General features: G+C 43.7%; 1 protein-coding gene across 1 annotated transcript in view; it reads left to right on the plus strand.

Moving 5' to 3' along the window:
• The first annotated feature begins 951 nt into the window (after nt 1-951).
• The window catches only part of SYPL1 (synaptophysin like 1), a 29,575-nt gene continuing 4,079 nt past the window's right edge, over nt 952-26,447 (plus strand). The window contains exons 1-4 of the mRNA XM_083182986.1: nt 952-1,373; nt 1,460-1,531; nt 7,553-7,680; nt 16,789-17,008. Of these exons, the coding sequence (XP_083039112.1) occupies nt 1,356-1,373; nt 1,460-1,531; nt 7,553-7,680; nt 16,789-17,008 (438 nt within the window). The 5' untranslated portion in view covers nt 952-1,355. The remainder of the gene's footprint in view (nt 1,374-1,459; nt 1,532-7,552; nt 7,681-16,788; nt 17,009-26,447) is intronic.

A 26,447-nucleotide genomic window follows, 5' to 3' on the forward strand; every position in this document is an offset into this window, starting at 1 on the left:
GGAGCTGATTGGCTGTGCTTTATCTCCTTTGACCTTTTCTCCGCTTTATCTCTTCTCCAAGCTCAATAAATCTGCCCGAGGGAGCCGCCGATCCATAGGTGCCGATTTATGTTTTTGCTGGGAGTGGCTTCATGGGAAAGGGGCGTGACCACAAAATAATACTGCTTTGTATTACGCAGCACAGTTGTCTCCAATATTCAAATTATGGCAACAGTGCCAAATACATAAATGCCCCCACAGTACCTGTGCCAGTGACAAGGGAGGGAGAGTGCAGTGGGACACGGGCGGGTGGGCCACTGCTGAGCGGGTGGGTGCTCATCAATTTCCGTGGGTGCTCGGTCCCTCAAGCACCCACAGAATTGGCACCTATGCGCCGATCCCAAAAAGATAATCCGTCTTCTTTTATTTTCAGTTTCATTTTTCATTACAATGCATTTGTCTGATCTCAGCACTGCCACCTGTGGCAGTGGAGATGTACTAACTCTGGAGACTGAGTTCAGTGCTGCTACTGCAAGTAAAAGAAAGACTAACAAGGCTGCTGCTAGGGATGGCCATCGGTGCAGACGCCATCGATGGTTGCCATCGATGGCGATTCTGCACCCAGCCATCGATCAGTGTTTAACTTGGTTATGTATGTTCTTATTTGTTCAGCTCACTGTTTAAAAAAAAAAAAAAGTAAAAAAAAAAATGGCAATAAATGATTGTAAAACAAATTGTGCTTCGTTATTATGAATCACCCCTTCTTTCAAAGCGAACCGTTGAGTCGCCTAAAAGATACAGATCTTTTCACTGACTGATCTGCTGGATCACAGCTCTCGTTAGTGACCCGTTTTGCCCGTCACTAGTCAGCATGTGGCCACGTGACAATGGCTGGTGCTGCAGCAGCCATAGCCCCACCTGCTATTGTTACTGAGCCACGCCTCTAACACATGACTGTGACGTACCCTCACATGCGCAGCGGTTTGTTTGTGTGATGGGCGAGCGAGCAGCTGCGCCTCCTGACAGGTCACGGGTTGGCATGGCGGTTAGAGTAGAGGCGGTCGGAGTACGCGGTGTGTGACTGGGGTACTGAGCGGCGGAGTGTATAATGTCCTGGCGGGCCGCCTCTGCTGCATACATTGTATAGAGCGCTAATAAATGAGCAGGAGTACCGGGCTCGTGTACTAAGGTTCTGTTTATAAACAACACTATTAAGCAGCGCTCGCTGTATCATCCGGCGCAGGCGCAGTGTGTTCCTCCGCCACCAGTAGGCGGCTCACTGGGCGTCTACCTCCCCTGTTCTGGGCGGTTGTAGCAGTGGCTACGCGGCCTCTCTCCTCCCAGGGGCGGTGCTGAGCACGGACGTACTGTAGGAAATGAACCGGCTGACTCAGGTAGTGAAGGCGGCCGTCCGACTCGTCCCTTTCCAGGGGTGATATAGTTGCCCGTCCCCTCATTAGCCTGTTCTCTGTCTTTGCAGAAAATGTCGGGCCTGCAGCTGAACTTCTCCCCGCTGAAGGAGCCCCTGGGGTTCATCAAGGTGCTGGAGTGGGTGAGTAGTAGCGGAGCTAGGCCTGTGCGCACGGACGTCACGGGTTACCTGTCACCGGCTGCCCATGGGGGCTGGGGCTCTCCTGCGGGGACGGGCCTACCCTCTACATGCCCGACACACATGTGCTGCGCTCCCGGCAGGGAGGGACGTAAGAGCGGCTGCTGGAGCAGGGACATAGGCCACATGCGGACCCTCCAGCTGCTGTGAAACGCGCTAGTGTAAACTTAGGGGATGAGCGCGGTATTGGCGACACAAGGGATGGTAGGACTCCGGAGCAGAGCGTTTTGTACCTGCTGGAAGGGTCATGCTGGAGGCTCTGCACCGTGCAGCGCCCGGCTACTGTCCCCATGCACAGGGGGAGTTACAGTCGCTCCAGTGGGAGCAGGTCAAGCTGCAGCAAGCGTGGGCTAGATCTCCTGTTACCGTAGAGTTACTGCTTGGCAGCATCTGATGTGGCAGCAGTGTTGTGTATTGGGCGAGTCAGACATAAGCGCGCATAATATACAGCCCCTGGACGCACACAGGTCTCTGCTAGCGCTGCTGCTGAGCGCACACATGTCGCTTGTTACTGCTGCAGGGCAGCGTCTTATAAGTGTGACTGCTGATCCTCATATCTGGGATGGGCGCTGGCTGCTGCTCCCTATGTGCCAAATCTGGGTGGAGTTGCTGTCAGAGGGTCACGAGGAGGGATTATTTATCCTGCAGCCTTGTTCTTCCCATCTGACTTGTAATGAGCCTATCTCCTGTAGTGTGATGTGAGGAATTTCTAACCAGTTATTAATGCGATTGGCATTCTATAGGTCTTTCGTGTAGTTCATCATTTAGGACCCATACATCCCGTCTATTTAAAAATAATGGGTAAGCATCAGAATGATGTGTTCCTGGCCAGTCCAATTAAACAATGTATTGCACTGTGCAAATACTCTTCACATTGCAGTGGCACAATGTACCATGCCATGATGGGTTTATCAGCATGGCATCGTACGCTATCATCTGATTTAACGCACTAGGTAGTTGAGCAGAAGATATCGCAAATGACCTGCAGGAGCGCACATTTGTGAATACACACTGCAATCCAAACAATATATTGTTCCAGTTTGCCTAAAATGACATACCTTGCCCAAATTGCTTGTGTGTATCTGACCTTAAATGTATAACTGAAAGGGCAGGAAACCTTTAAAATAAAGGCAATGCTCAGTAGAATCACTGTCAAATGCAGACTCGTGTTTCACATGGGGTAATGGCTCATTTATTTTTAAGATTGAACTTTATTTATTTTGTACATTACTTAATATTTGTTCACGCGTCACATGAAGTACTGGTGATGTATGGTGCTAACCAAATGTACATGTGATAGCTCAGCGTCTCAGCATTTTCCTGCACACCCTATATATGCATATATAATATAGTTCTATCTTGCATTCCACCCATGGATATGCCAAATAAGGAAGAATCTCCTGGAGTAATTATGTCTACAGCAGTGCATTCAAATACTACAGTACTTTCAATTCCAGGAAGTGTCCTTTAAAAGTTAATATGGACGGTTTGAGTTTTGAAGTCTATGTACCTGCAGGTGCAACACCGAGGCTTAACCTAAAGGGGTGTGAACATGGGCTGCAGCCGGGCGATTTTGCTTAGTTAAAATCGCCCATTCGCTGCCAGAGATAAGCCGGCAGCCTTCCCCAGCATCAGCCAGTGCATACAGCCAAATAGACACTGCAGCATCTAGCAGGAATATTCTTGCCTGCAATGTCTATTCAGTTCATCAATAGTATCACTGCAGGGCTGCGCATCACTATCACCCGCTGTGTACACAATGGGCAATTCAGGGAAGCCTTCAAAATTATTTTGATGATTTAGTCAAAATTGCTTAGAACAATCGCCCAGTGTGTACACTGCTTAACACCTACATGGGGCTTTAAGACCATATAATGATCCTCCCTATTTAAAGGAATACAAACAGATTTACCTAAATCATAACTCTGCTTTAACAGAACATTCCAAGCAGCCATTGCTAAAGTCTGTGTTTTTTTTTCTAAAGCACGATGCACACCTTAAGATTTATCTGACCCAATCTGTTTGGTGGGAACAAAAATCTGATAATGTATGGGAGAAAAGGACAACTAACCATTTGTGTCAAAACAGACAAGAATGATTATTTGGATAAATTGGTTTAAATCAGATGGATTTCACCAATTTGTCTAAACGACCATTCTGTTTTTCAGTGTTTGAGACTTCATTTTTTATTTTTTTATTTATCTATTTAACATTGCATAGTTAATCTGTAAGCGGTTTCATTACTGGAGGACAAACAAATATGCCAACTCTAGGTTTGCTTCACTTGTGAAACTTTTCCTTCCATTAACGATCTAGAAATTTCAAAAAAAAATTTCATTAGGCCCAATTTAATGTGAAGCAGAGATAAAATACATTTTAGTGGATTATCCAATCTGGTGTGGTTGAGTTTTTTATATCTAGCAACGTAGGTTTGTTGACAGGAGAGAACAATCAACATAGCATTCAACACTAAGGGGGGTGATTCTGGATTTTAATTTCTCAAAATCTGTAAAACAGCTTGAGTGATATCAAATGTATGATATATTTGGATGGTTACAAAATTATATGGATATTGATCTATCATGTCAGATGTAGGGATGGCAAAAAATCCTCAATCCCAGGATCTATTCAACAAAAACAAATGCACAGCTAAGGAACAATACATATCTGAGAACTATTGTTTTAACCCTTTGAGTGACATTGGGGGTTATTCTAGTCCATTCTTTCTGACAAAATCCTTCTTAGATGGACAAAACCATGTGCACTGCGGGTGGGGCAGATGTAAAGCTGGGTACACATATGTACAATTTCATTTTTCTTGCGACCGTTCGATCGACCGAATACACGTTCGGCCGTCCAAAACATACGACCGTTCTGCGCGTACACATATGTACAATTTTACTTGCGACGTCCGATGTACTGACTCCCGTCCAAACAATCGCAAGAAGAAGTATATGAGAGACCCTGTAACCCTTTGCCTGCTGTTTTAACTAATGTGTGTTTAATGCCTCACTGCCCAACACTTTAGAGGCATCACTTTAAGACATTAATCAATGTTGAAGTTTTAATAGTGTGTTATGGTGCCCTGCAAAGAGCTTCCAGCACACTCTATTAAAACTTCAACATTGATTAATGTCTTAAAGTGATGCCTCTAAAGTGTTGGGCAGTGAGGCATTAAACACACATTAGTTAAAACAGCAGGCAAAGGGTTACAGGGTCTCTCATAATGCAGCATACCACCGTGCTTTGTCAAACTGTCAAGCATATCGATCGAACATGCGTACACACTTCACTTTTGTTCCGATATGGAGCCGTCCTGTCGGATGAAATATTAAGCAGCAAAGAACCTTCGACCGTACGACCGTGGACGGCCAAGAGCGTTTTTGGCCGTTTATCGATCACACAGCAGCAATTGGGACAGCGTACACACCTATACAATCAAACGGCCGTTTGCCCCCAGATTGGAAGAACGGCCCGACGATTGTATATATGTGTACCTAGCTTTACTTGTGCAGAGAGAATTAGATTTGGGTGGGGTTTTTCTTCAAAGTGAGATCTATATTGAAGTGTAAAATCATGCAGTCAGTATTTTCCCTGCACAGAAACAAAATAACTCACCCAAATCTAATTCTCTCTGCACATGTTACATCTGCCCCCCTGCAGTGCACATGGTTTTGTCCATCTAAGAAGGATTTTGTCAGAAAGAATGAACTAGAATAAACCCCATAGTGAGATCCTCAAAAAAATGCCAGCTTTGCGCACAACTTCACTACCAACCTGATATGTCTATTGCTGTTGAGAATATGACAATCACTCCTACATCTCAAGCTCGCTGCCTAGGTGTTATCTTTGACTCTGAACTTTCCTTTGTACTCCACATTTAATCTGTCTCAAAATCATGCCACATGCACCTAAAAAAACATATTCAAAATTTGCCCTCACCTTACACAAGACACTGCAAAAACTCTCATCATCTCACGCATTGATTATTGCAATAGTCTGCTTATTGGTCTTCCCCAATACAGACTCTCACCACTACAGTCCATCATAAATGCAGCTGCAAGGCTAATCTTCCTAGCCAGATGTTCATCGTCTGCAAAACTACTGTCAGTCACTTCATTGGTTACCTGTATTCTACCGTATTCAATGCAAAATTAATTTACTTACACACAAAGCCATAAACCAAACTACACCAACGTACATCTCTTCTCTTATCTCAAAATATCTTCCAACCCGACCTCTATGCTCCTCCCAAGATCTGCGTGTCTCATCCACGCTCATTACTCGCTCCCACTCCCGTTTGCAGGACTTTTTTTTGGGCTGCACCCAATCTCTGGAATGCCCTCCCAAGCACAATAAGACTCTCCTCCAGTCTCCAAACCTATAAGCGTTCCCTGAAAACTCATCTCTTATCAAGCTTATCAAATTCCAGAACCAGTCACAAAACCTTGCATTCTGGTGGAATTGATGCAATAAAGAATACAGTATCTATCCTTATGTATCAATGTCTATTTCCCTATAGATTGTAAGCTTGTGAGCAGGGCCCTTCTACCTTTTTGACTGTCTGTAAATACCCTGTTTATTGTATCACTGTCTCCTTTTGTAAAGCTCAACGGAATATGCTGCGCTATATAAGAATCTATAAATAAATAACTACTCTTCTTCCTTTTTTTTTTTTTCTTTTTTTTTTTTTTTTGTCCGCAATATTTAACTAAACTTCAATCTTGGCTGTATTGATTTATTTATACTAAAAGAACAGTCTATGTGAGCGATGCTGGCCTTTTGTAGCCGATATTTTGAGGATCTTTCACAGCAATGTTGGCACTCAAAGGGTTAATACCTAATATAAGTAAGGGTTAAGACATTACTGTAATACTATGGACAGAAACTAATACATGGGCAAGGGTAGGTTAAGTAATTTGTAAATCTTGGAGTCTGACACAATTTCCTAAGAAACGTAAGCACCGTGGTTAACTTAACACTCATATCAGGCATATATATATATATTTTTTTTTTTTTTACATTAACCCTTTGAGTGACAACGTTGCTTTGAAAGATCCCCAAAATATCCACTAAAAATGTCGGCGTCACTCAGTGACTATTCCTTTAGTTTAAAATACAAAAGTCAATTAATTGAAGATTAGTTAAATATTGCACCCAAAAAAGAACTTTCGCTGTGAGTGACGCTGGCGTTTTTAGCGGATAATTTGATGATCTCTCACAGCATTGTTGGCACTCAGAGTTAACAAAGCATCAGAAGGTGCAGCTGTCACTTACAACAATGATTAAACGCAAGTAGTAGGTTTTTTTTGGTACTTGTTTAGTTTCACGGCAGCAGCATGGCCGGCCGCTACTTCCGGGTTTGGTGCTCAGCAAACTTTCTAAAATAAAGTCCATGCCAATGTGAATAGTTCATACCCCCACGTTTGGCATGGAGTTGATTTTAGACAGCGTGGCGAGCGACCAAGCCCGTAGCATGGGCGAGCGAAGCAAGCCCCGCAGGGGGCACAGACGCTGCTGCGACAGACGCTGCTGCCGTGAAACTAAACAAGTACTGTTTTTTGGTGCTAACTTTATACTTGAGAGGAAGCCATAGCCCTTGATCTCTTAATGGAGTAATTAGATTTGTAATTGTCAGATTCAGCTGTGTATAATTATATTTTGACACCTAAAATACTCATGATGATACCTTGTTCAATTGACTCAATGGCCAATGCGAAGATGAGATGGGCAACCTTGTGTTGTTGAATGCAAATAGAATGCAGGTGACCTTGTTTGTCAACACTGTAGTCGGGAGGGAGTGATACAGTAATAGTCACAAATAGTCAGTGAGAAAAGTATTGTATACAACGTTTAAAAGAACACTTCTGCTTATACAGAACTTAAATTCCTTGCATCGGCTTCTTGTAGTGCAGAAAATGTCATATTTGTATAACACCAATTTGTTTGTTTTGTTTTTTTTAGGTTTTTTCAATATTCTCATTTGCTACATGTGGTGGTTATTCTGGAACTACCAGTATGGTTGTGTCCTGTAAAAATGATACTATTACTGGAAATCGTACCATTGAAGCTAAATTTATGTACCCTTTTAGGTAAGTGTAACAAGTTCCATGTCTTCATTATTTGATGGTAAACAAATACACTATTGTCTTAATTAGCATTGGTACATCATGTTAGATGTACATTGGATGGAGGAACATAACAGTGTATAGCTGAAACCAATGAATTGAGCTTCTACAAAGAGGTTGTTCCTATTAGCCTAGATTAATTCGCTGATGCAAATCATGGCGGCAGCAGCCGCCGGAATTTACAGAAAACTGTTTGCTGCCCCATAGGGTAGCAAGCAATTTTCAGTGAATTGGGGCTAAAACCAGCCTGCAAAGGATACGAGATCTGCTGCTATTGCCGGCATTTAAACACCAGTGGAACTCTCACTATGTATGTAACTGCAACACTACATCAGACCTACAATAAATACTAACCTGAAAACCACATGCTGTGGTACTTTGATACAATAGTCTCCTAATAAATGAAAGGAAGCATCTACGGCAGTATGGCTGGTGTAATGGTTAGCATTACTGCCTCACAGCACTGAGGTCATGGGTTTGATTCCCACCATGGCTCTAACTGTGCAGAGTTTGTATATTCTCCCTGTACTTGTGTGGGTTTCCTCCAGGTACTCCAGTTTCCTCCCACAATCCAAAAATATTCAGGTAGGTTAATTGGCTCCCAACAAAATTAAACCCCAGAATGTCTGTGTTTGCATGTACATGTGGAAGGGAATATAGATTGTAAGCTCCACTGGTACAGGGACTGATGCAATTGTTCAGATATTCTCTGTAAAGTGCTGCGGAATATGTGTACGCTATATAAGAAACTGTTAATAAATAAATCAGGGGTGGCCAAACCTGTCCTCAAGATCTACCAACATCTCATTTTTCAGGCAACCTGTGCATCCATAGTAGGAATGAATGCAGTGTGTTTGAAAATGTGACAGTTACTAAGGACTACAGCTGTGCACCAGCTAGGTTAAAAACGTAGACCATTGGTAGATCCAATTTGGCCACCCCTGATGTAAATAATTAAATAAGTGTAGCAAATATTTATATGCCCACAGATATTGGAAAATATCTGGACAGTGGGGGAGTTTTCTGAAGCCACTGATGTGTCCTCCTACATATGGTGTGGATCATTAGGTTTACAACTGTCTATGTTGACAGGCAATAGGTCAACATGGAACTGATCGACACAGGACATTTTTCATATTTTTCCTCTTTGGGGTTCCTGGTCCCACAGGGATAAAATCGGGTTGTAGCAGGATCAGGCACCAATCTCCAAAGCTTTGGAACTTCCCAGCAAGCATGACTCCTCTCCCCTTATAACCCTGCCTCCATGTACAGGACATCAGTTTTGTGTTGGTGCCTGCAGGAGCAGGGGTACCATTTTTTTTTTTTCTCCTCCAGGATTTGCCTCAGGCAATCCCCAACTTTCTTTTTACTGAGTGGTCAGAGCGACTTCAGCGCTGCTGCTCTGACACCCCTGGCAGAGTGTCCGAAAGAACTCGTTGACACTAGTACAGCTGGCGCAGCACTTCAAGGACAGTGTGGCCGGAGATCAGGGAGGGTAAGTGCTTTCTTTGAAAGCAAACAAATTTCTGTCCATAACTGTGGGATAGTTACAGTCGCTGGCATGGACACTGCCCACAATAGCAGGGACTTCACTATTCCATTAGGGTACGGAGCACAGGCAGGAGACTAATCCCCATTGGGCAGGGGATCGGTCTCCATTTATTATAGGCTCATTATACCGGTAGGGAAATACCAGTAAAGGGGAGGTGGTGCGAAAAGCCGGGGGGAAGGGACTGCAAGCACCATTTCACCCTGTTGCTCCCGCCTAAACGCTGTTTAAATCAGCCCTCACAGAATCTGGCAGCTGGACAGATTTCCTGTAATGCCGAGCCAGTCTCCCCTGTAAACCAGTCGCTAGTGACAGGCTTTACTGAACTCACTGGCCTACTCTGTTACTGAAATTGTAGTGTTCATAGTGCTTTAATACAGTAGATTGTACTTGCTGTTGCACTTATATTTTCTGCTATGTGTGACTGACTGTGCTAACTTTGTTATAACTGCTGTTGGTGTCTAAAACTACTGCTCACCTGGGACCAGGTGTACTGAGCACCAGGGTATTTATAGTCACCCATTTAAAGGCATAGAGGCTCACGTGTGGGCGATACTGCCAAGGTTTGCTAAACATGACTAGCAGACAGAAACAATGCCAATTGTTGCAATCCTGCGTGCCTCTCAGCAGCCTCCCCATCAGCCCCTCAAACTCCGCCTACCCCAAAGGCTGAGGAGCCACCTTGGGCAGCATTTTCACAACTTATAGGTACTTGCATCACAACTTCGATCATGCCCCCCCGGGTGTAATCCCTAGCTGGTTTCGTGCAAGCTTTGACACAGGTTGTACACAAAGTTGCAAAGGGGTCTAAGCATGTGTCGTCATCTCAGTCAACATCGTTTAGAATCCGCTCAGAGTCCTCAGATGAGGACACTGATATGAAAGGTGAGGAGGTAGATACCTCAGAGGATCCATCTGTGATAATTATAAATGTCTCAGATCAAATAACAGCCATTAAAGCGGTACTTCTCCCTGATGAAGAAAAACCTGCACCTGTTGCTAAGAAAACTGATGTAGTTAGATCTGAAATACCTCACTCTGACCATCTTTTGGAAGTCAAGGCAGCTTGCCTAAAGCAGGTAGTAGAATCCCTATTGTAATCGGAAGTTATTTTTCCAGTACCTCCAGAGCAAAAGGGACAGGGTTATTACTAAACTCTATGTTCCGTTCTGTTTGGGTACCAAAAATAAAGACCCATCTAATCCTCAAGTGCTATCTAAACCTCAAGTGTCTCAACAAGTTTGTGAAGGTACTTAGATGCTTATCTGCATATCCCCATTGCAGCAGCACATCAGTGTTTTTTCCGCTTCGTGATTATGGGATGCCACTTTCAATTCCAGGCCCTACCATTCAGGTTAGCCATGGCTCCCAGAATCTTCACAAAGATTATGGAGGTTATGATGGTGTCATTAAGTCCAACAGGGCATAAGTGTGATACCCTACTTGGACGACTTCTTGTTACTAGCCAGTTCCAAAGAGGTCCTTCTCTGACATCTTCTTCAAGTCACAATGATCTTTGTTCAGAGATACGGGTGGCTGATCAATCTGAAGAAATCCGCTCTGGTTCCATCCAGACAGATGATACACCTGGGGGCTCTCCTAGACTGCAGCCCTGTCACATGGTGGTCTCCACTTTACACACACCTCCAGGCCTGGTGACAGCAGAGGAGGTGGGGTTGGAATATTACTATCCCATCCTTCACATACACAGTTTTTCCATCATTCACATCATTTGAAGTACATTCCATCAGAACTTACATTCCTTTCTTGCTGTGTGTTGCAGCTATCTATCGCCCACCTGGGCAGCCAACACGATTTCTGAAAGATTTTTCTGCCTGGCTCCCTCACTTCCTTTCCTCTGACATCTCAACCATCATCTTGGGTGATTTCAAAATTGCTATTGATAGCTTAAAATACTTCTAACTCAAAAACACTGAAATCCTTTAATCCACCTCAAGCCCGCAGAAATATTAAGGATATTAATTTTCAAGTACTCTCCTCCTCACTGCAACAACAGCTTGCTTCTATTTCTGCATTCACTACTCCTGAGATGGCGGTATCACACCTAAACCTAACTCTCAAAACAGCCCTGGATGAAGTGGCTCCAGTTAAACTCCATGTAGGACTAGACGCCAACCATGGCACTCTAAATTAACGAGACACCTACGAAATCTCTCACGCAAAGCTGAGCGTAAATGGCGGAAATCTCAGTTCAATGGATTTCTTTACATATTAGACTATCTACCAGTCCCATAGTTATGCCCTGGAAACTGGCAAACAAACATATTTCCAAACTCTCATTTCTGCTCAAGCTTCTAACCCAAAACGTATTTTTAATACATTTAAATCCTTTCTTAACCCTCTCACCCAAGCCACCAGCCACTATCCATGCACAAGATCTTGCTTCCTACTTCAGGGATAAGATTGACAAGATCAGAGATGAATTGGTATGCTCCAACTCGGCTGGTGCTCTGCTCCCTCCATTCCATACCTGAGCCCTCTAACACATTTACTTCATTTTATCCCACAAATGAAGATGAAGTATCTGCACTTTTCTCTTTCTCCCACTCTACTACCCTCACAAATAAATAAATCTGTCTCCTGTGCTCATTCCAATCTTAACTAAAATCTGTAACCTCTCTTTCTCTACTGCTGTCTTTCCTTCATTGTTCAAACACGCAGTTATTACTCAATTCTGATCCAAGCTCTCTCTCTCAAACTACTGTCCCATTTCTCAACTTCCATGCACCTCCAAACTACTTGAAAGACTTGCCTTCACTCGCCTCACACAGTTTCTTAACTCGCACAACTTACTGGACCCGCTTCAGTCAGGTTTTCGTGCCCAACACTCCAGAGACAGCAGTGACTATAGTTGTGAATGATCTGGTCACTTTCGCGAAGTCTAAAGGCTTACACTACACTACTTCACTACTAATTCTTCTAGATCTCTCTGCTGCTTTTGACACTGTTGACCACACACTTCTCATACAAACACTACAATCCCTAGGTCTTAAAGACACAGACCTCTCTTGGTTCTCATCCTATCTATCTAACTGCTCCTTTAGTGTTGGTTTCTCTGATTCTACCTTCTCTTCGCTACCTCTTTCAGTTGGAGTACCTCAGGGCTCAGTTTTAGATCCTCTGCTTTTCTCAATCTATACCTCATCTCTTGGCAAACTAATCAGCTCCTTTGGATTTCAGTATCATCTGTATGCGGATGATACTCGGCTCTACCTATCCTCCCGGGACCTGTCCCCATCTGTATTGAGCCGTGTCTGTGAATGCCTTTCTGCTGTTTCATCCTGGATGTCATCTCACCACCTCAAACTTAATCTCAAAAACAGAATTAATTATATTTATGCCAATAAATATTTACCAACCTGATAACTCTGTTGCTGTTGAGAAGATGAGTCACTCCTACCTCTCAAGCTCGCTGCCTAGGTGTTATCCTTGACTGAACTTTCCTTTGTACCCCACATTCAATCGGTCTCGAAATCATGCCACATGCACCTAAAAAAAACATATTTAAAATTTGCCCTTACCTTACACAAGACACTGCAAAAACTGGAATCCATACTCCTCATCTCACGCATTGATTATTGCAATAATCTCCTTATTGGCCTTCCCCAATACAGACTCTCACCACCACAGTCCATCATGAATGCAGCTGCAAGGCTAATCTTCCTAGCCAGACGTTTATTGTCAGCATTTCATTGGTTACCTGTATTCTACCATACTCAATACAAAATTATTTTACTTACACACAAAGCCATAAACCAAACTACACCAACATACATATCTTCTCTTATCTCAAAATATCTTCCAACATGACCTCTACGCTCCTCCCAAGATCTGCGTCTCTCTCATCCACGCTCATTAATCGCTCCCATTCCCAACTGCAGGACTTTCTTCGGGCTGCACCCACTCTGTGGAATGCCCTCCCAAGCACAATAAGACTCTCCTCCAGTCTCCAAACCTATAAGCGTTCCCTAAAAACTTATCTCTTCAGGCAAGCTTTTCAAATTCCAGAACCTTGCATTCTGGTGGAATCGATGCAATAAAGAATACAGTATCTATCCTTCTGTATCAATGCCTATTTTGCTATAGATTGTAAGCTTGCGAGCAGGGCCCACCTACCTTTTGACTGTCTGTAAATACCCTGTTTGTATAACTGTCTCCGTTGTAAAGCGCAACGGAATATGCTGCTCTATATAAGAAACTGTTAATAAATAATAAATAGACTGAGGTCCAGGGTCTTTTTTTCGGGTGCCGGACGGCTTCCGACAGTCATTACTTTGACATCGAAATCCCGACTGCTCCCTCGTGGGTGTCCTCGACCCCCATAGAGGGAGAATAAAATAGGTGGCGAGTGCAGCAAGGGGCTTCATTGCTCTCCCCCCACTGTGCAGTCGGGATTCTGACGTCGGAGAAATGACTGTCGGAATCCCGACCGTCGGTGTGTCATACCACACCCCTTTTTTTTTCCTACCGCATTTTGCGGGAAAAGATTTGTTTCTTCAACCGCACAGGGTCACATTCCTTCATGCCGTGCGGTTTCTAAGCCTCATGGTGTCGACATTCGACATGATCAAGTGGGCACAATTCCACTCTCGCCCCCTACAAAAATTAATCTTACAGAGATGGGACGGTCACTCTCAACATCTCCGATCTTGGACACTGTCTCTAACCCCAGTGGTAAGAGCTTCGTTAGCATGGTGGTGGGACGTCCCTTTTGGATCCCACAATGGGTACTTCTCACCACAGATGCCAGTCTTATGCACTGTAGTCGAATCTCAGTCTTTACAGGGAAATGGACTTACACAGAGTCCAGCCTATCCATCAATGTCTTGGAGTTGAGCAGTATTCAACCCTCTACAGATGGCGCAGGGTCTACTACAAGGCAGACCTGTCCAAATCCAGTCTGACAATGCAACAACAGTGGCGTATATCAATCGCCAGGGTGATACCAAAGTGTAAAAGCATTAAATGAACTATCCAAGATTCTTCTGTGCTCCGAAAGCCATGTACCAGCCATCTGGTCAGTGTTTCTCCCGGGAGTATTAAATTGGGAGGCAGACTTCTTAAGTCACCAGGAGAGTGGTCTCTTCATCCCGAGGTGTTTTCACCTAATTGTCCAAAAGTGGGGCAACGCAGATGTAGACCTCATGGCATCCCATCACAGCCACAAGGTACCGTTGTTCGGGGCCAGGTCCCGGGATCCTCAAGCGGCATTGTTAGATGCTCTGTCCATACCGTGGAAGTTCCATCTTCCTTATGTCTTTCCTCCGGTAGCACTCCTTCTTTGGGTTCTCAGAAAACTAAAGCAGGAAAGAGGAAACCTTCTCCTAATTGCTCCACTGTGGCCCAGGATACATTTTGGTTTACAGATCTTCGACTGTAGGTGGAGCTTCCGTTTCTTCTGCCACTATGTCAGGATTTGCTCAGCCAGGGCCATTGTCTGGATCTGGGTGAGCTGTCTTTGATGGCGTGGCTCTTGGGACAACCATCCTGAGATAAAGGTTATTCAGCAAAAGTGGCCAAAACCATGATATAGGCTATTAAACCAGCCTCAGCTAGGATTTACTTTAGCGTTTGGCACACATTTTTCCTGGTGTAACTCCAGAGGATACAACACTACAGTCTTTAGTACAGTTATACTTTTGGTTTTTCTACATGGTCTGGATTTGGGATTGTGTTTAGCGTCCCTTAGAGTTCAGGTGTCTGCATTATCAATATGGTTTCAGAAACAAATCGCATCTTTGCCAGATGTGCGTACCTTCTTTCAAGTGGTACTTAGACTTCAGCCGTCATATACTCCAATTGCTTCTTGACATCTTTTGGTTGTACTTAAGGCTCTTTCTGAGCCTCCCTTTGAGCCTTTAGCCTCGGTGGACTTGAAATGGCTCGTGGGTAAGGTGGTCTTTCTTATGCCAGGACAGCTTCCGATTTGCAAGCATTATCTTATCTCTCAGTCCTTGGTCTTCCACCATGATAGAGCAGTTCTGCAAATAAGACCTTCCCATCTACCAAAGGTAGTGTCCAAATTCCACATTAATCAAGAAATTGTGGTTACGGTTTTCATTGCCTCATCCTTTTTCTTCTAAAGAAAAGTCTCTTGATGTAGTGTGAGCTCTTCAAACCTATATTGCTCGCACCGAATCTATCAGACGCTCAGATTCCCTGTTTGTCTTATATTGTTTTCATAAAAGAGGATGGCCAGCGCACAAACAGACATTAGCTCGCTGGATCAAACTGGTTATTGCCCATGCTTATGAAAAAGCGAGTCGACCAGTTCCTAATTTTCTTTCAGCACATTCCACTAGGTCAGTTGGTCCCTCGTGGGCTACACGTCATGGTGTTTCTGCTGAACGGCTGTGCCAAGGCAGCCACATGGTCTTTGGTCCATACTTTCTGAATTCTCTGCTTTTGACACATTTGCTTCCCAAGATGTTGCTTTTGGTTGCCAGGTCCCTTCTGGCCCCACAGGCATCTTCCCACCCTAAATACTGCTTTTGGACATCCCTGTGGGATCTATTAACTCCTTTTTCCTTGAGGTTCCTGGGACCACAGGTTCCCCACCCTGATACGCTTGGGGTGGTGGTGGGGACGTCTGCGACTTGGTTACTGGTCCCTTTTTTCCTCTCCTGTATGAGTGAGTGTGATAGTGTTTTCAATATCTCTCTTCCTTCCTTTTGTTCTTCCTGCTGGACTTGTTACTAAACTGATGTTCTGTATGTGGAGGCGGGGTTATAAGGGGAGAGGAGTCAGGCATGCTGGGAAGTATGAAAGCTTTGGAGATTGGTGCCTGATCCTCTGGATGCACCTACAACCCCGATGTCATTAACATGCCAACTTTTTTCATTTTCACCCATTGCCTGTCAACACATTGTGGTCGACCTATCAACCGCAATCGGTGCGGGTGAGCCACCAGGTCCTGTGTGCTGTGTCTTTTTACCAGAAAATGCATTTTGGTGCGATTAGGATGCAAGAGACTGTCTGATTCATTTGTGCAACAGTATATATCTGTTTGTGGCTGAGGTTGTATACAAAGCACAATGGAACTTGGCATTGAACAAAGATGTGGCTGCTACATAGTAACGCTTAAATACAGCATTACAAAGAACTAATTCTTGTAAATATTGAGTTGTTTAATCCCTTAGGGGGGGTATTCAATGTGGGGTCACGGTTGTCGAGCTGGCTCAACAGCCGTGACCCTGTCCCGTTCTCGGTCAGCTCGACTGCGAGATCACAGGCGGAATTTAATGCCCCTCCTACCATGGGGCGAGAAAGGGGCGTGGTCGGGAGCTCGGCAATTCCCGTCCGTTCTCGGCAGAACGAGCCTGACTGCTTGTGAAGTTGGGCTTGTTCTGCTATATCCCCTGCTCAATGCTGTCGGGGAAGACCGCATTGAATAGGGCCCGGCGGCCATCTCCCCTGTTGTGATTGAATATCCCTTTTAATGTTAAACCGATTTTACTTACGTATATTGTTATTTATTCCCTTTCTGTGCTTTATTTCTTTAGGTTAAACCTTGTCATATTTGACAAAATTGTTGATTTGTTCTGCAACAGCAGCAGCAAGAGCCCAGACTGGGTTGATATACACCTTATAGGGGATTTATCTTCTTCTGCCCAATTTTACGTTACGGTGGCAGTGTTTGCGTTCCTTTACTGTCTTGGTGCCCTTGTCTTGTACCTTGGGTTCAGGCATCTTTATCAGGACTCTCCGAAAGTGCCAATAATTGTAAGTATCACTAACATCCGCTTGTCTTGCTTAAGAATACAGTGGTAATCATACCGAATAGACATATAAGATTTTCGACAGGAATGGAATACAAAATGTTACTATCTGGGTCATTTCATGTGAAGTTCAACCAGGTGTCTTAGTTAAGAGGATGTTAAAACAAGTATTTCTGCCCAATATCTCGACTGTCTGACAATTTACTTTATTAAATATTGGTTCTTCAATTCATTTACAAATTGCAGCTCTTTATTTTTATTAACTGTTTCTTCTATAGCACAGCAAATTCTGTGGCCCTTTACAATTGGAAGGATATGTAGTGTGTGGGGAAACCTCACACAAACTACACTTTCTGCCGCTAGTTGTGAAAAATATATAGAATAAATGGATTTATAATAATTATGTCCACTGCTGCCACGGGTGTTTTAGATGAGTTTGCTGGGACTCACATAAAATAAAGGTACAATTGTTTTTTTTTAAAAACACCATGCGCTGCTGTGTGGAACAATCTGAGGGAATTAATTGCAGTCATTCAAAGATGTTAGTAATATTGGGGCTGAAGCAGATAAGTGGAGTAATGAAGCCAATGCACAGAGCCAATTAACGTGTAAAGCAAGCACGCATCAAACAGTTAGGCGATGGTACACTGATAATGGCACTGAATAGTGGTAGTATATCTCACCCTCCGTGATAGATGTTGGTATAGGAGGACGGGGAGCTCGTCCAATCAGTGGCTCAACCCTGTGGATGTTGATAAAAACATTTCAGACCAGTTGTAAAGTAAACTGTTAGTTTAGAATGCGGTGGTCTGTATGTTGACGGCTCGTGGAAGTGCCGGCCAGTGGGAGGTCCACCTCGACCGCTGACTGAAGTCCTGTATCTGCTGCCCAGTGCAGGCGACTCATGTGGTGAGGATCGCGGCAGTCCAGCTGGCGGCAGATGACATGGGGGACACGGAGGCTGCAAGCATGACCCGGAAGTGACGTTGACGCGTCTCGTCTCTATAGTAACCGGAGAAATTTTCAAGAGAGCCCTGTCTTGAAAAAGTTTCCGGTTACCATAGAGACGAAACGCGTCAACGTCCCTTCCAGGTCACGCTTGCAGCCTCCATGTCCCCCACGTCGTCTGCCGCGATCCTCACCACACGAGTCGCCTGCACTGGGCAGCAGCTACAGGACTTCAGTCAGCGGTCGAGGTGGACCCACCACCGGCCGGCACTTTTACGAGCCGACAACATACAGACCACCGCATTCTAAACATTACCAACATCTATCACGGAGCGTGAGATATACTACCACTATTCAGTGCCATTATCAGTGTACCATCGCCTAACTGTTTCATGCGTGCTTGCTTTACACGCTAATTTGCTCTGTGCCTTGGCTTCCATACTCCACTTACCTGCTTCAGCCCCAATATTACGAACATCTTTGAATGACTGCCATTAACCCCTTACTAATTTTGTTATTTGGACACACGGAGACCTATTTCTTTACTGCAAACGTGACTTTCTTCATGGCCATTTGTGTTTTTATTTCTTTGTAAATATTTTTAGATTTATTTACAGTATATGCGAATGTTTAAAATGTACTAACCTTTTTTTTACATATATAAAAATTGATACATCCATTGTGGTGTGTCCAGTGTTTATTTTGTCCAGCGGTACTCCCTCAGATTGTTCCACACAGCAGCGCATGGTGTTTTAAAAAACCCAATTGTACCTTTACAATTGGACACACAGTTCAAACAAAATTGGGTAATAACAAACCATAGTAGAGAGAGGATCTAGTTTATTGGAAGTATCACTGTCTTACCGCATACATAATTAACACCCAAAAAAACATAAAATGTAAAACTTTAACATAGCTTAAGTTGAGTCAACATTCGCATAATTTTTACCTTGTTTGGAGCCTGGTGTAACAGTCTCTAATTTTTTCTTAAGGCCCATACACATTAGCTGATCTCCTGTCGACATTTATATTGGCAGCGGCTGGGACCCTGCATCATTAATGATATTGCGTGTACACACTAGAAGATATAGTAAAAATATATTGTTTAGAAAATGCTTTCTGAGTAATATCTTTTACTATATCTTCTAGTGTTTATGGGGCTTTAAAGTAACAGCATAAAGTGTATACTGTCGTCCAGTACTTCCTTGAATAGTAGGCATTTCTTTTACACATAGGATGTGACTAAAACAGGGCATGAAATTTTTTTCTAAAATCTTGGAGCCAGACAAACTAAATCACGCTCCAAAAATAAAAATGACTGAAAACTTGTACAAGGTGTATATGCTGCACAGAAGAGAAATATATAATGCATTTCTAGATTAAAGTCAGTGACTGGATAATGTCAACAAATTTAGTTAAACTAACCCAGTTACGGACTTTATTGTAGAAATGCATGTATAGCTCTATTCTGCATAGTAATTACTTGTTTGACTGCCACACCACATATATAGTTATATACATATATAGATAGTGGATTTAAAATGGCGGGCCACCACATCCAGTACTAATTATATTAAGGTGCAGGGTTCCCTAGAAAACTGCCTCTCTGAGGTGGTCGATAGGGGCAGTAGAACTAAAGCACGGCAGGAGGGTGGCTGGGTGTTCGGCAGACTAGAGCCGTGGCTTTACTTCCAGGCATACAGGGCTATATGGCAGGGGAGCGGATTTAGGATAGCCATCCACCGTCCTTACATTTAACAGGACGCAGTTACGCCAACTGCCGGGAATGGTTTTGTTTCATGAAGTGTATCAGCACATCTTGTGCCTCATTACATTGAATAATCTACCGAATGTAGCAGATGTCATTGTGCACTGCTGTATGTTCCAGGTTGCAGACCACTTTTGTCTACATTTTTTGTGACTGTGGTTATAGTGCCCCTTAAGGGGTGTACATACGGGCTGGTGGCTGGGCGATTTTGAAGAAGTGGTTTTGTTTCATTAAAATATCTATGTCTCTGCCCAAGAAAAGCCGGGGGCCATCCCCAGCAGAATAGACACTGCATTCAAAATCTTCTTGTCTGCGGTGTCTGTCTGGCCGGGCGATAGCGACACTGCAGGGCCCTGCACCGCTGTTGCCTGCTGTATACACACTGGGTGATTCAGGCAAACCTAAGAGGTTTTTACAGTGTAGTCAAAATCGCTTAGAAGAATAGCGGCTTCATTTTGGTTCCTGCTGTCTTCATGATGATGATCTATAAATGTGTAGCTCATCATTTCTTATAAGCCAAAATCTTGTGAGGAGTATGTGTTCCTGCCACAGTCTTCTTCCTTTGCTGCTTCCAGATGGCAGTTTGTTTTTGAAGTCTTGTATTTTATTTTGTGACACAATAAAAAAACTTCATGCCATGCACATTTAATTTGCCGAGCTATACAGGTCCAGAGGTGTCAAGATTTAATGGATTTTAACTGCTTGCAGATTGGTGCAGCTGGCTAAACGTTTAACTTTTCCCTTCAGTGTCATCACATGAGATGTGGCAAAACAAATCCATTCTGCTTTAATATTGAAGTCCTTCTTATGGAAGCATAATACCCCGTTCTCACTGCCGCAAAAACCCGGGTATTTGCCAGGGCAAGCAGTAATTTCCAGTGTCCTGTCTCGGTGTGAAAGGGTCTTTGTGAAATTCCCAGGTGTTATGCCCTGGGAATTACACAGGTTTTTCCTGGGTAATACACGGGTGTATGGCAGTGTGAACAGCACAGACCTGGGTTTTTCCTCTCAAAATGCAAAAAAGCAAGTTCATTAGGGGATGTGATATGTGACAGCCGGCCAATAAACGCTGGTTTTTAAACAGCCAATCACAGCAATTTGTACAAATGCCCCAACACCCAATCAAATGCCACACACTTGTTGGAAGGCAGACCATGGAAAGCAGTGTGAAAGGGGCAGACACTGGAAATTCCTGGGTCTGAGGTGCAATATGAAGGGTCTGTTGAGCTGAGAAACTCTGTGCCCCGCAAAAAATCCGGCAAGAAAAACCTGGGATTTTGCAGGGGCGGCAATGAAGATTCAGTATGAAATCCCAGCGGTCGGGATCCCGGCGTTCAAAATCCCGACAGCCTAAATCCCGACATGGGGGGGACTTGGATCGCCCCCCCCCCCTTGCGGGCTCGCTGCGCTCGCCACGCAGCAGGCCCGGTGCCTCGCTATGCTCAGCACGCTAATTTATTCTCCCTCCAGGGGTGTCGTGGACACCCACGGAGGGAGAAAGTGTCGGGATTCCGGCGTCGGGATTCTGAACGCCGGGATCCCAACCGCCGGGATTTTACTGCATCCCGGCAATGAGAATGCAGCATAAGTAAAAGATTTTTGCAGCTCTTGTTTTGTGCGCTAGCACCATCACTAAAGTAGTGAACAAATTCAAATTTTGGTAATTGTTTTGATAAGTGTGTCCTACCATAATGTAGATGCATACAGTTATCGCTGGCTTATAGTGTTTAAAAGTGTCACAATTCTCTTTCCTAAAATATACAGTGAATGGGTGGAGTATTGCTTCTGAAGTGTCCCAGTGGAATCCTTTAATTGCATCCTGACACATGAATGAGAACTAGTCTGCAAAATTTAGTAATGCAATAGATTCTGTTTCTGGTCAAATGGTTTCATTCAACTGGCATAGGTATTCAGCCTGTGACTGCTGTGTACAGGTGGGATGTTGCATCATCAACAGCACTTCAAATAATTTTGTAGAATTTTTCCACAGTACTAGTGAGTAGTGTACCAATTTACTTTACCTGTGTTGTCATCTTCCATGTCATGATCATGAAAGTTTTTTTTTTTTTTTTTTTTTTTTTTATTTTCTGGAGTGGTAGAGCAGCAACCAATAATTAAAAGTTTTTGGGGGGAGTTGAACAAACATTTCAGGATGCAAACCTCTTGCAGCAGCACTAGCACTCCACATAGCCTGTAAGGAACAAAACTTACTGGGTTATTTAGACATGATTGCGCAGCTGCAAATTTGCAGGCCGGCTGATTATCGATTGACTGTGCATGCTTCCGGATCATAGTTCTGTGTATAAGCTGTCTGCTAAGCCTTGCTATTTGCATCTATGAAAAGCGATCCCAAAGTTTGTAACATTGAGGTTTATTCCCATTGTGAATATAACACTGTGGATATTGGTGATGGTTGAAGTAAAAGAAAAGTTCCCTGTGTATGTTTCTCCAACTACCATTGGAAAATCAGTTATGTTTGTGACTTGTATATGCATAGTACTTGTATTTGCACCATTAGGTACAGATGTGTCCTCATAAATTTAGTCTCCTTTCATGTTGTTATATAGTCCTTCTAGTTTGCCACTCTGTAGCACTGAGCGTTCTTGTTTTTTGGCATCTTTTTCCATTTAAAATGCTTATTAGCTAAATGGAGTGAATAGGACACACAATCAGCTTCTGCTGATTCAAATTATATGCTGCAAATGTACTTCCTGTTGGTTCTAAAGGAGACTGAGTTGTATGGTCCGGTGTGGCTTCCCCTCCCAGTCTTTCATTTTTAAGTGGATTTTTGGTTCTTGTTTAGTTTCACGGCGGCAGCATGGCCGCCCGCTACTTCCGGGTTTGGCGCTCGGCAAACTTTCTAAAATAAAGTCCGTGCCAACGTGAATAGTTCATACCCCCACTATCCACGTTGGCATGGAGTTGATTTTAGATAGTGTAGCGAGCCACCGAGCCCGTAGCAAGGGGACACAGACGCTGCCACCATGAAACTAAACAAGTACCGGATTTTTTGGGATACATATACAGATCGTCATTGAATGGGCATCCTCTTTTCTTATTCAAGACAAATATATGTACTATCTATTCTAAATACAATAGTTCATCCATTCTTATGTTCTTTGTTTGGTAACCTATTTGGATGTTATTTGATGGCCAGACCAGTGCTCGACAAATTTCTTTAAAATCTAGAATCCAGGGTGAAAGTGTAGGCGCTATACAAACTTAAAACAGGCACAATGCGAGCTGAAGACGTGCACCAAACTTTTACACCACAATGTCGATTACACGCTATAACACATGCCATTAGGGCATTACGGATGGTGTAACTGTTAGCATTACTGCCTCACAGCACTGAGGTCATGGGTTCGATTCCCACCATGGCTCTAACTGCGGAGTTTGAATATTCTCCCCGTACTTGCGTGGGTTTCCACCGGGTACTCCAGTTTCCTCCCACAATCCAAAAATATACTGGTAGGCTAATTTTGGCTCCCAACAAATTAACCCTAGAATGTCTGTGTCTGCATGTACACGTGGTAGGGAATAAATATTGGACGCTCCACTGGGGCAGGGACTGATGTGAATGTTCAAATATCCTCTGTAAAGCGCTGCGGAATATGTATGTGCTATATAAGAAACTGTAAATAAATAATGCCGTAATACCGATTGCATGTTATCCCAAACACCGTAATGCCCATTACATATAATACCACACACTGTAATGCCTATTACATAATATGCCACATAAGTGCTTCTTACCTACATGCTCGTTGCTATATGTTTCTTGCTTGATGTCAGGTAGGGGCTAAGGATGGCCATCGACTATTCAAAATAATTGATTATGGCTGATGCTAAATAATTTTGCCATCAATGGGGGAGAACCAGATGGCACAGCAAAAAAATGTTTTGCCTTTTTTCACCAAAGTGCCAGGGCACAGAGCATAACTCCACCCCCCAACACCCGCGAAGCCTCGCCACCGTGTTTTGATTTGGTCCGCAGGCCAATCAGTCAAAAACAATGGAAGACTATAAATACAGATAGAGCCATCCTCATCTAGCCCTTTAATAGGATTAAGTGAGCCAGAGCTGTTGGACTTAATCCTATGCTAATCCCCTACTGTATTGTTCTATGTATTGTATTGCAGCTGAGAACAATAGGCCTTGGTGAGCCATGGCTAGCTGAAGAAGGCTTCATCTGTAGATAAAAATGTTGATGGTCATCCATCGATAGGGAGGTCCCGGCAGAGCGGTGAACAACTCACCCGGGTGCTGAGCAGGTCCGCAACGCAGATATTTCAAAACTCGACGCAGCTCACTCCTGATTGGCTGCTGAACACGCCGTGGACCTGCTCTGATAGTGGCAGCCGGTTGAGTTGTTTCAGGGCGGCAGCTTATGCCGTCAGCGTAGTGTTCCCGCGACCGCTTAAGCGTCCCTGGCTATGTTATCAGCATAGGCTACCACCATGAAACTACACAAGTAACTATCCATGTGGGTGTGAAGTTGATTTTATATAGTCTGGCGAGTGCAGCGAGGGGACGTGGATTACCTTACATATAATCCGTGGGGCACGCTGCGCTCGTCACGCACTTGGAGCATAAATCAACCTATGTTAGGATTCTTCTGGTTGACTATAGTTCCGCATTTAACACAGTGATCCCAATGTCACTAGTGTCGAAATTATTTGACTTGGGCCTGAGCGGATCTACCTGCAATTGGATCTTGAATTTCCTAACTAACAGACCCCAGGTGGTCAGAATGGGGAACACCGTATCTGAGGAGACCATAATTCAGACCGGAGTGCCGCAGGGATGTGTCCTCAGTCCCCTACTATACTCGCTGTTTACCCACGACTGCATATCGTCCTCTGACTCTGTCAGGATTGTGAAATTTGCTGACGATATAGCAGTTGTGGGGCTGATTAGTGGGGATGATGAAACCCACTACAGAAAAGAAATAGCGAGACTAGTAGCCTGGAGTGAGGGAAACAACCTAGTGTTAAATGAGGGAAAAACTAAGGAATTAGTGATTGATTTTAGGAGAAAATTAGTGGTGCCGAAGAAACCAGTGTGTATAAACGAGGCAGATGTTGAAATTATGGAGTCAGTCAAGTTTCTGGGACTTCAGGTCTCAGCCAATTTGTCATGGTCTGGCAATGTTCACACTCAGACAAAGAAATCCCAACAGCGTCTCTTTTTTTCTGAGGCGTTTAAAAGCGGCCGGTGTGAGCAAGCCCACCATGACAAACTTCTACAGATGCTCGATAGAAAGTATTTTGACCTTCGGCATTATCGTCTGGTTCGGCAATTGCACGGTTAGAGAGCGCTCAAAACTAGAACGCATTGTAAAGGCCGCTGGCAAAATTATAGGAGTCCAACTGCCAACCATATTGGAGCTCTATAATTCTAGAATTTTAAAGCGTACTAAAAATATTTTAGCCGATTCCAGTCACCCGTTTTTTAGTTCATTCGAGCAATTACCTTCGCTAAAAAGGTTCAGATCCGTGAGGGCACGCACTAGCCGCTTGCACAACAGTTTCCTTCCATCAGCAGTGCGTATGTTGAATGTTTGAAGTGATGTTTGTTTTTATGTATCCTTTAAGTATTTTTCTTCCCTTTTTATATGTATTATACGGATATTGCTTTTACTGTACTGGTATTTATGTACTACACAATTTCGTCTGCAGTGAGAGTTCTTCTTCCACTGTTGATGACAATAAAAAAATTGACTTGTGTGTCAAACAGATGGAGCGCCTCTGCCGGCGCCAGCATGATCCCCTCTCTGCCAAAGAGAGGGTATCATGCTGGCACCGGCGGTGTGAGAGGCGCTGAGTAGGCTTGCCGGGGACAGAGATGCAGTTCCCGGCAACAGTACGGTAGTTACTTGTGTAGTTTCACGGCGGCAGCCTATGCTGATAACATAGCTTAGGCTGCTGCCGTGAAACTATACAAGTAAGGCAGCCGTTGGGCTACACTAATAGCATTGCTTCGAACGTAGCGTAAGCTACCGCCGTGAAAGTACCAAAATTATCTGCATATGAAATGCTACACTGGTGTTTTTGAGGAAAACGCTAACGTTCAGATTCTTATGCAGATACAGTGGTAGCGACACACTGAATAAAAGCATGCTGCATATAACTTTAATCAGAAGAAGCTGCTTATGCGTCCTTTATTCTCCTTTTGCAAATAAGACACTAATGGGGACAAAAAAGATGCTCTAATTGCGCTAAAGAGTCACATGGAGCATATGTGTTATGTATAATGCGACTTGTATCGCATTAAGTATAGATGTATGCGGACACATCTTTATATGAACTCTTCATAATGAGACCATAAAAGTGTAATACAGATGTATCCTCCAGCATCTTGCATCAATACGCCACACAGTGGGACATGCCTAGTGTGAGTGAGCTGATAGGTCCAGTGCAACTCTGTTATCTTCTCGCATTTTTTTATTTGTTTTGACAAAAATTAGATATCCATAAACTGTAACACCCAAGACACATGAATATAGTGTTTATGCAGCCACAGCAATAAAGTGACCGAAGGAACACCCAAGTGTTCTAAAGGTCCAAGATTTGTTTGAGTGTGAATTGTGGAATCTCTATGCAGAGAGGTTTTTTTTGTGTGTAATCCGTTTTCATTTTTACAATTAGAGCAAAACTAACTATTAACATTCTTCTCCTTGCTTCTTGGATTGACCATTTTCAGGGGTAAGTAGAAAAATATTGAG

The sequence above is a fragment of the Crinia signifera genome, chromosome 4 (genome assembly GCF_055691185.1).
Source record: "Crinia signifera chromosome 4, ASM5569118v1, whole genome shotgun sequence".
In the NCBI taxonomy this organism is placed as follows: Eukaryota; Metazoa; Chordata; class Amphibia; order Anura; family Myobatrachidae; genus Crinia; species Crinia signifera.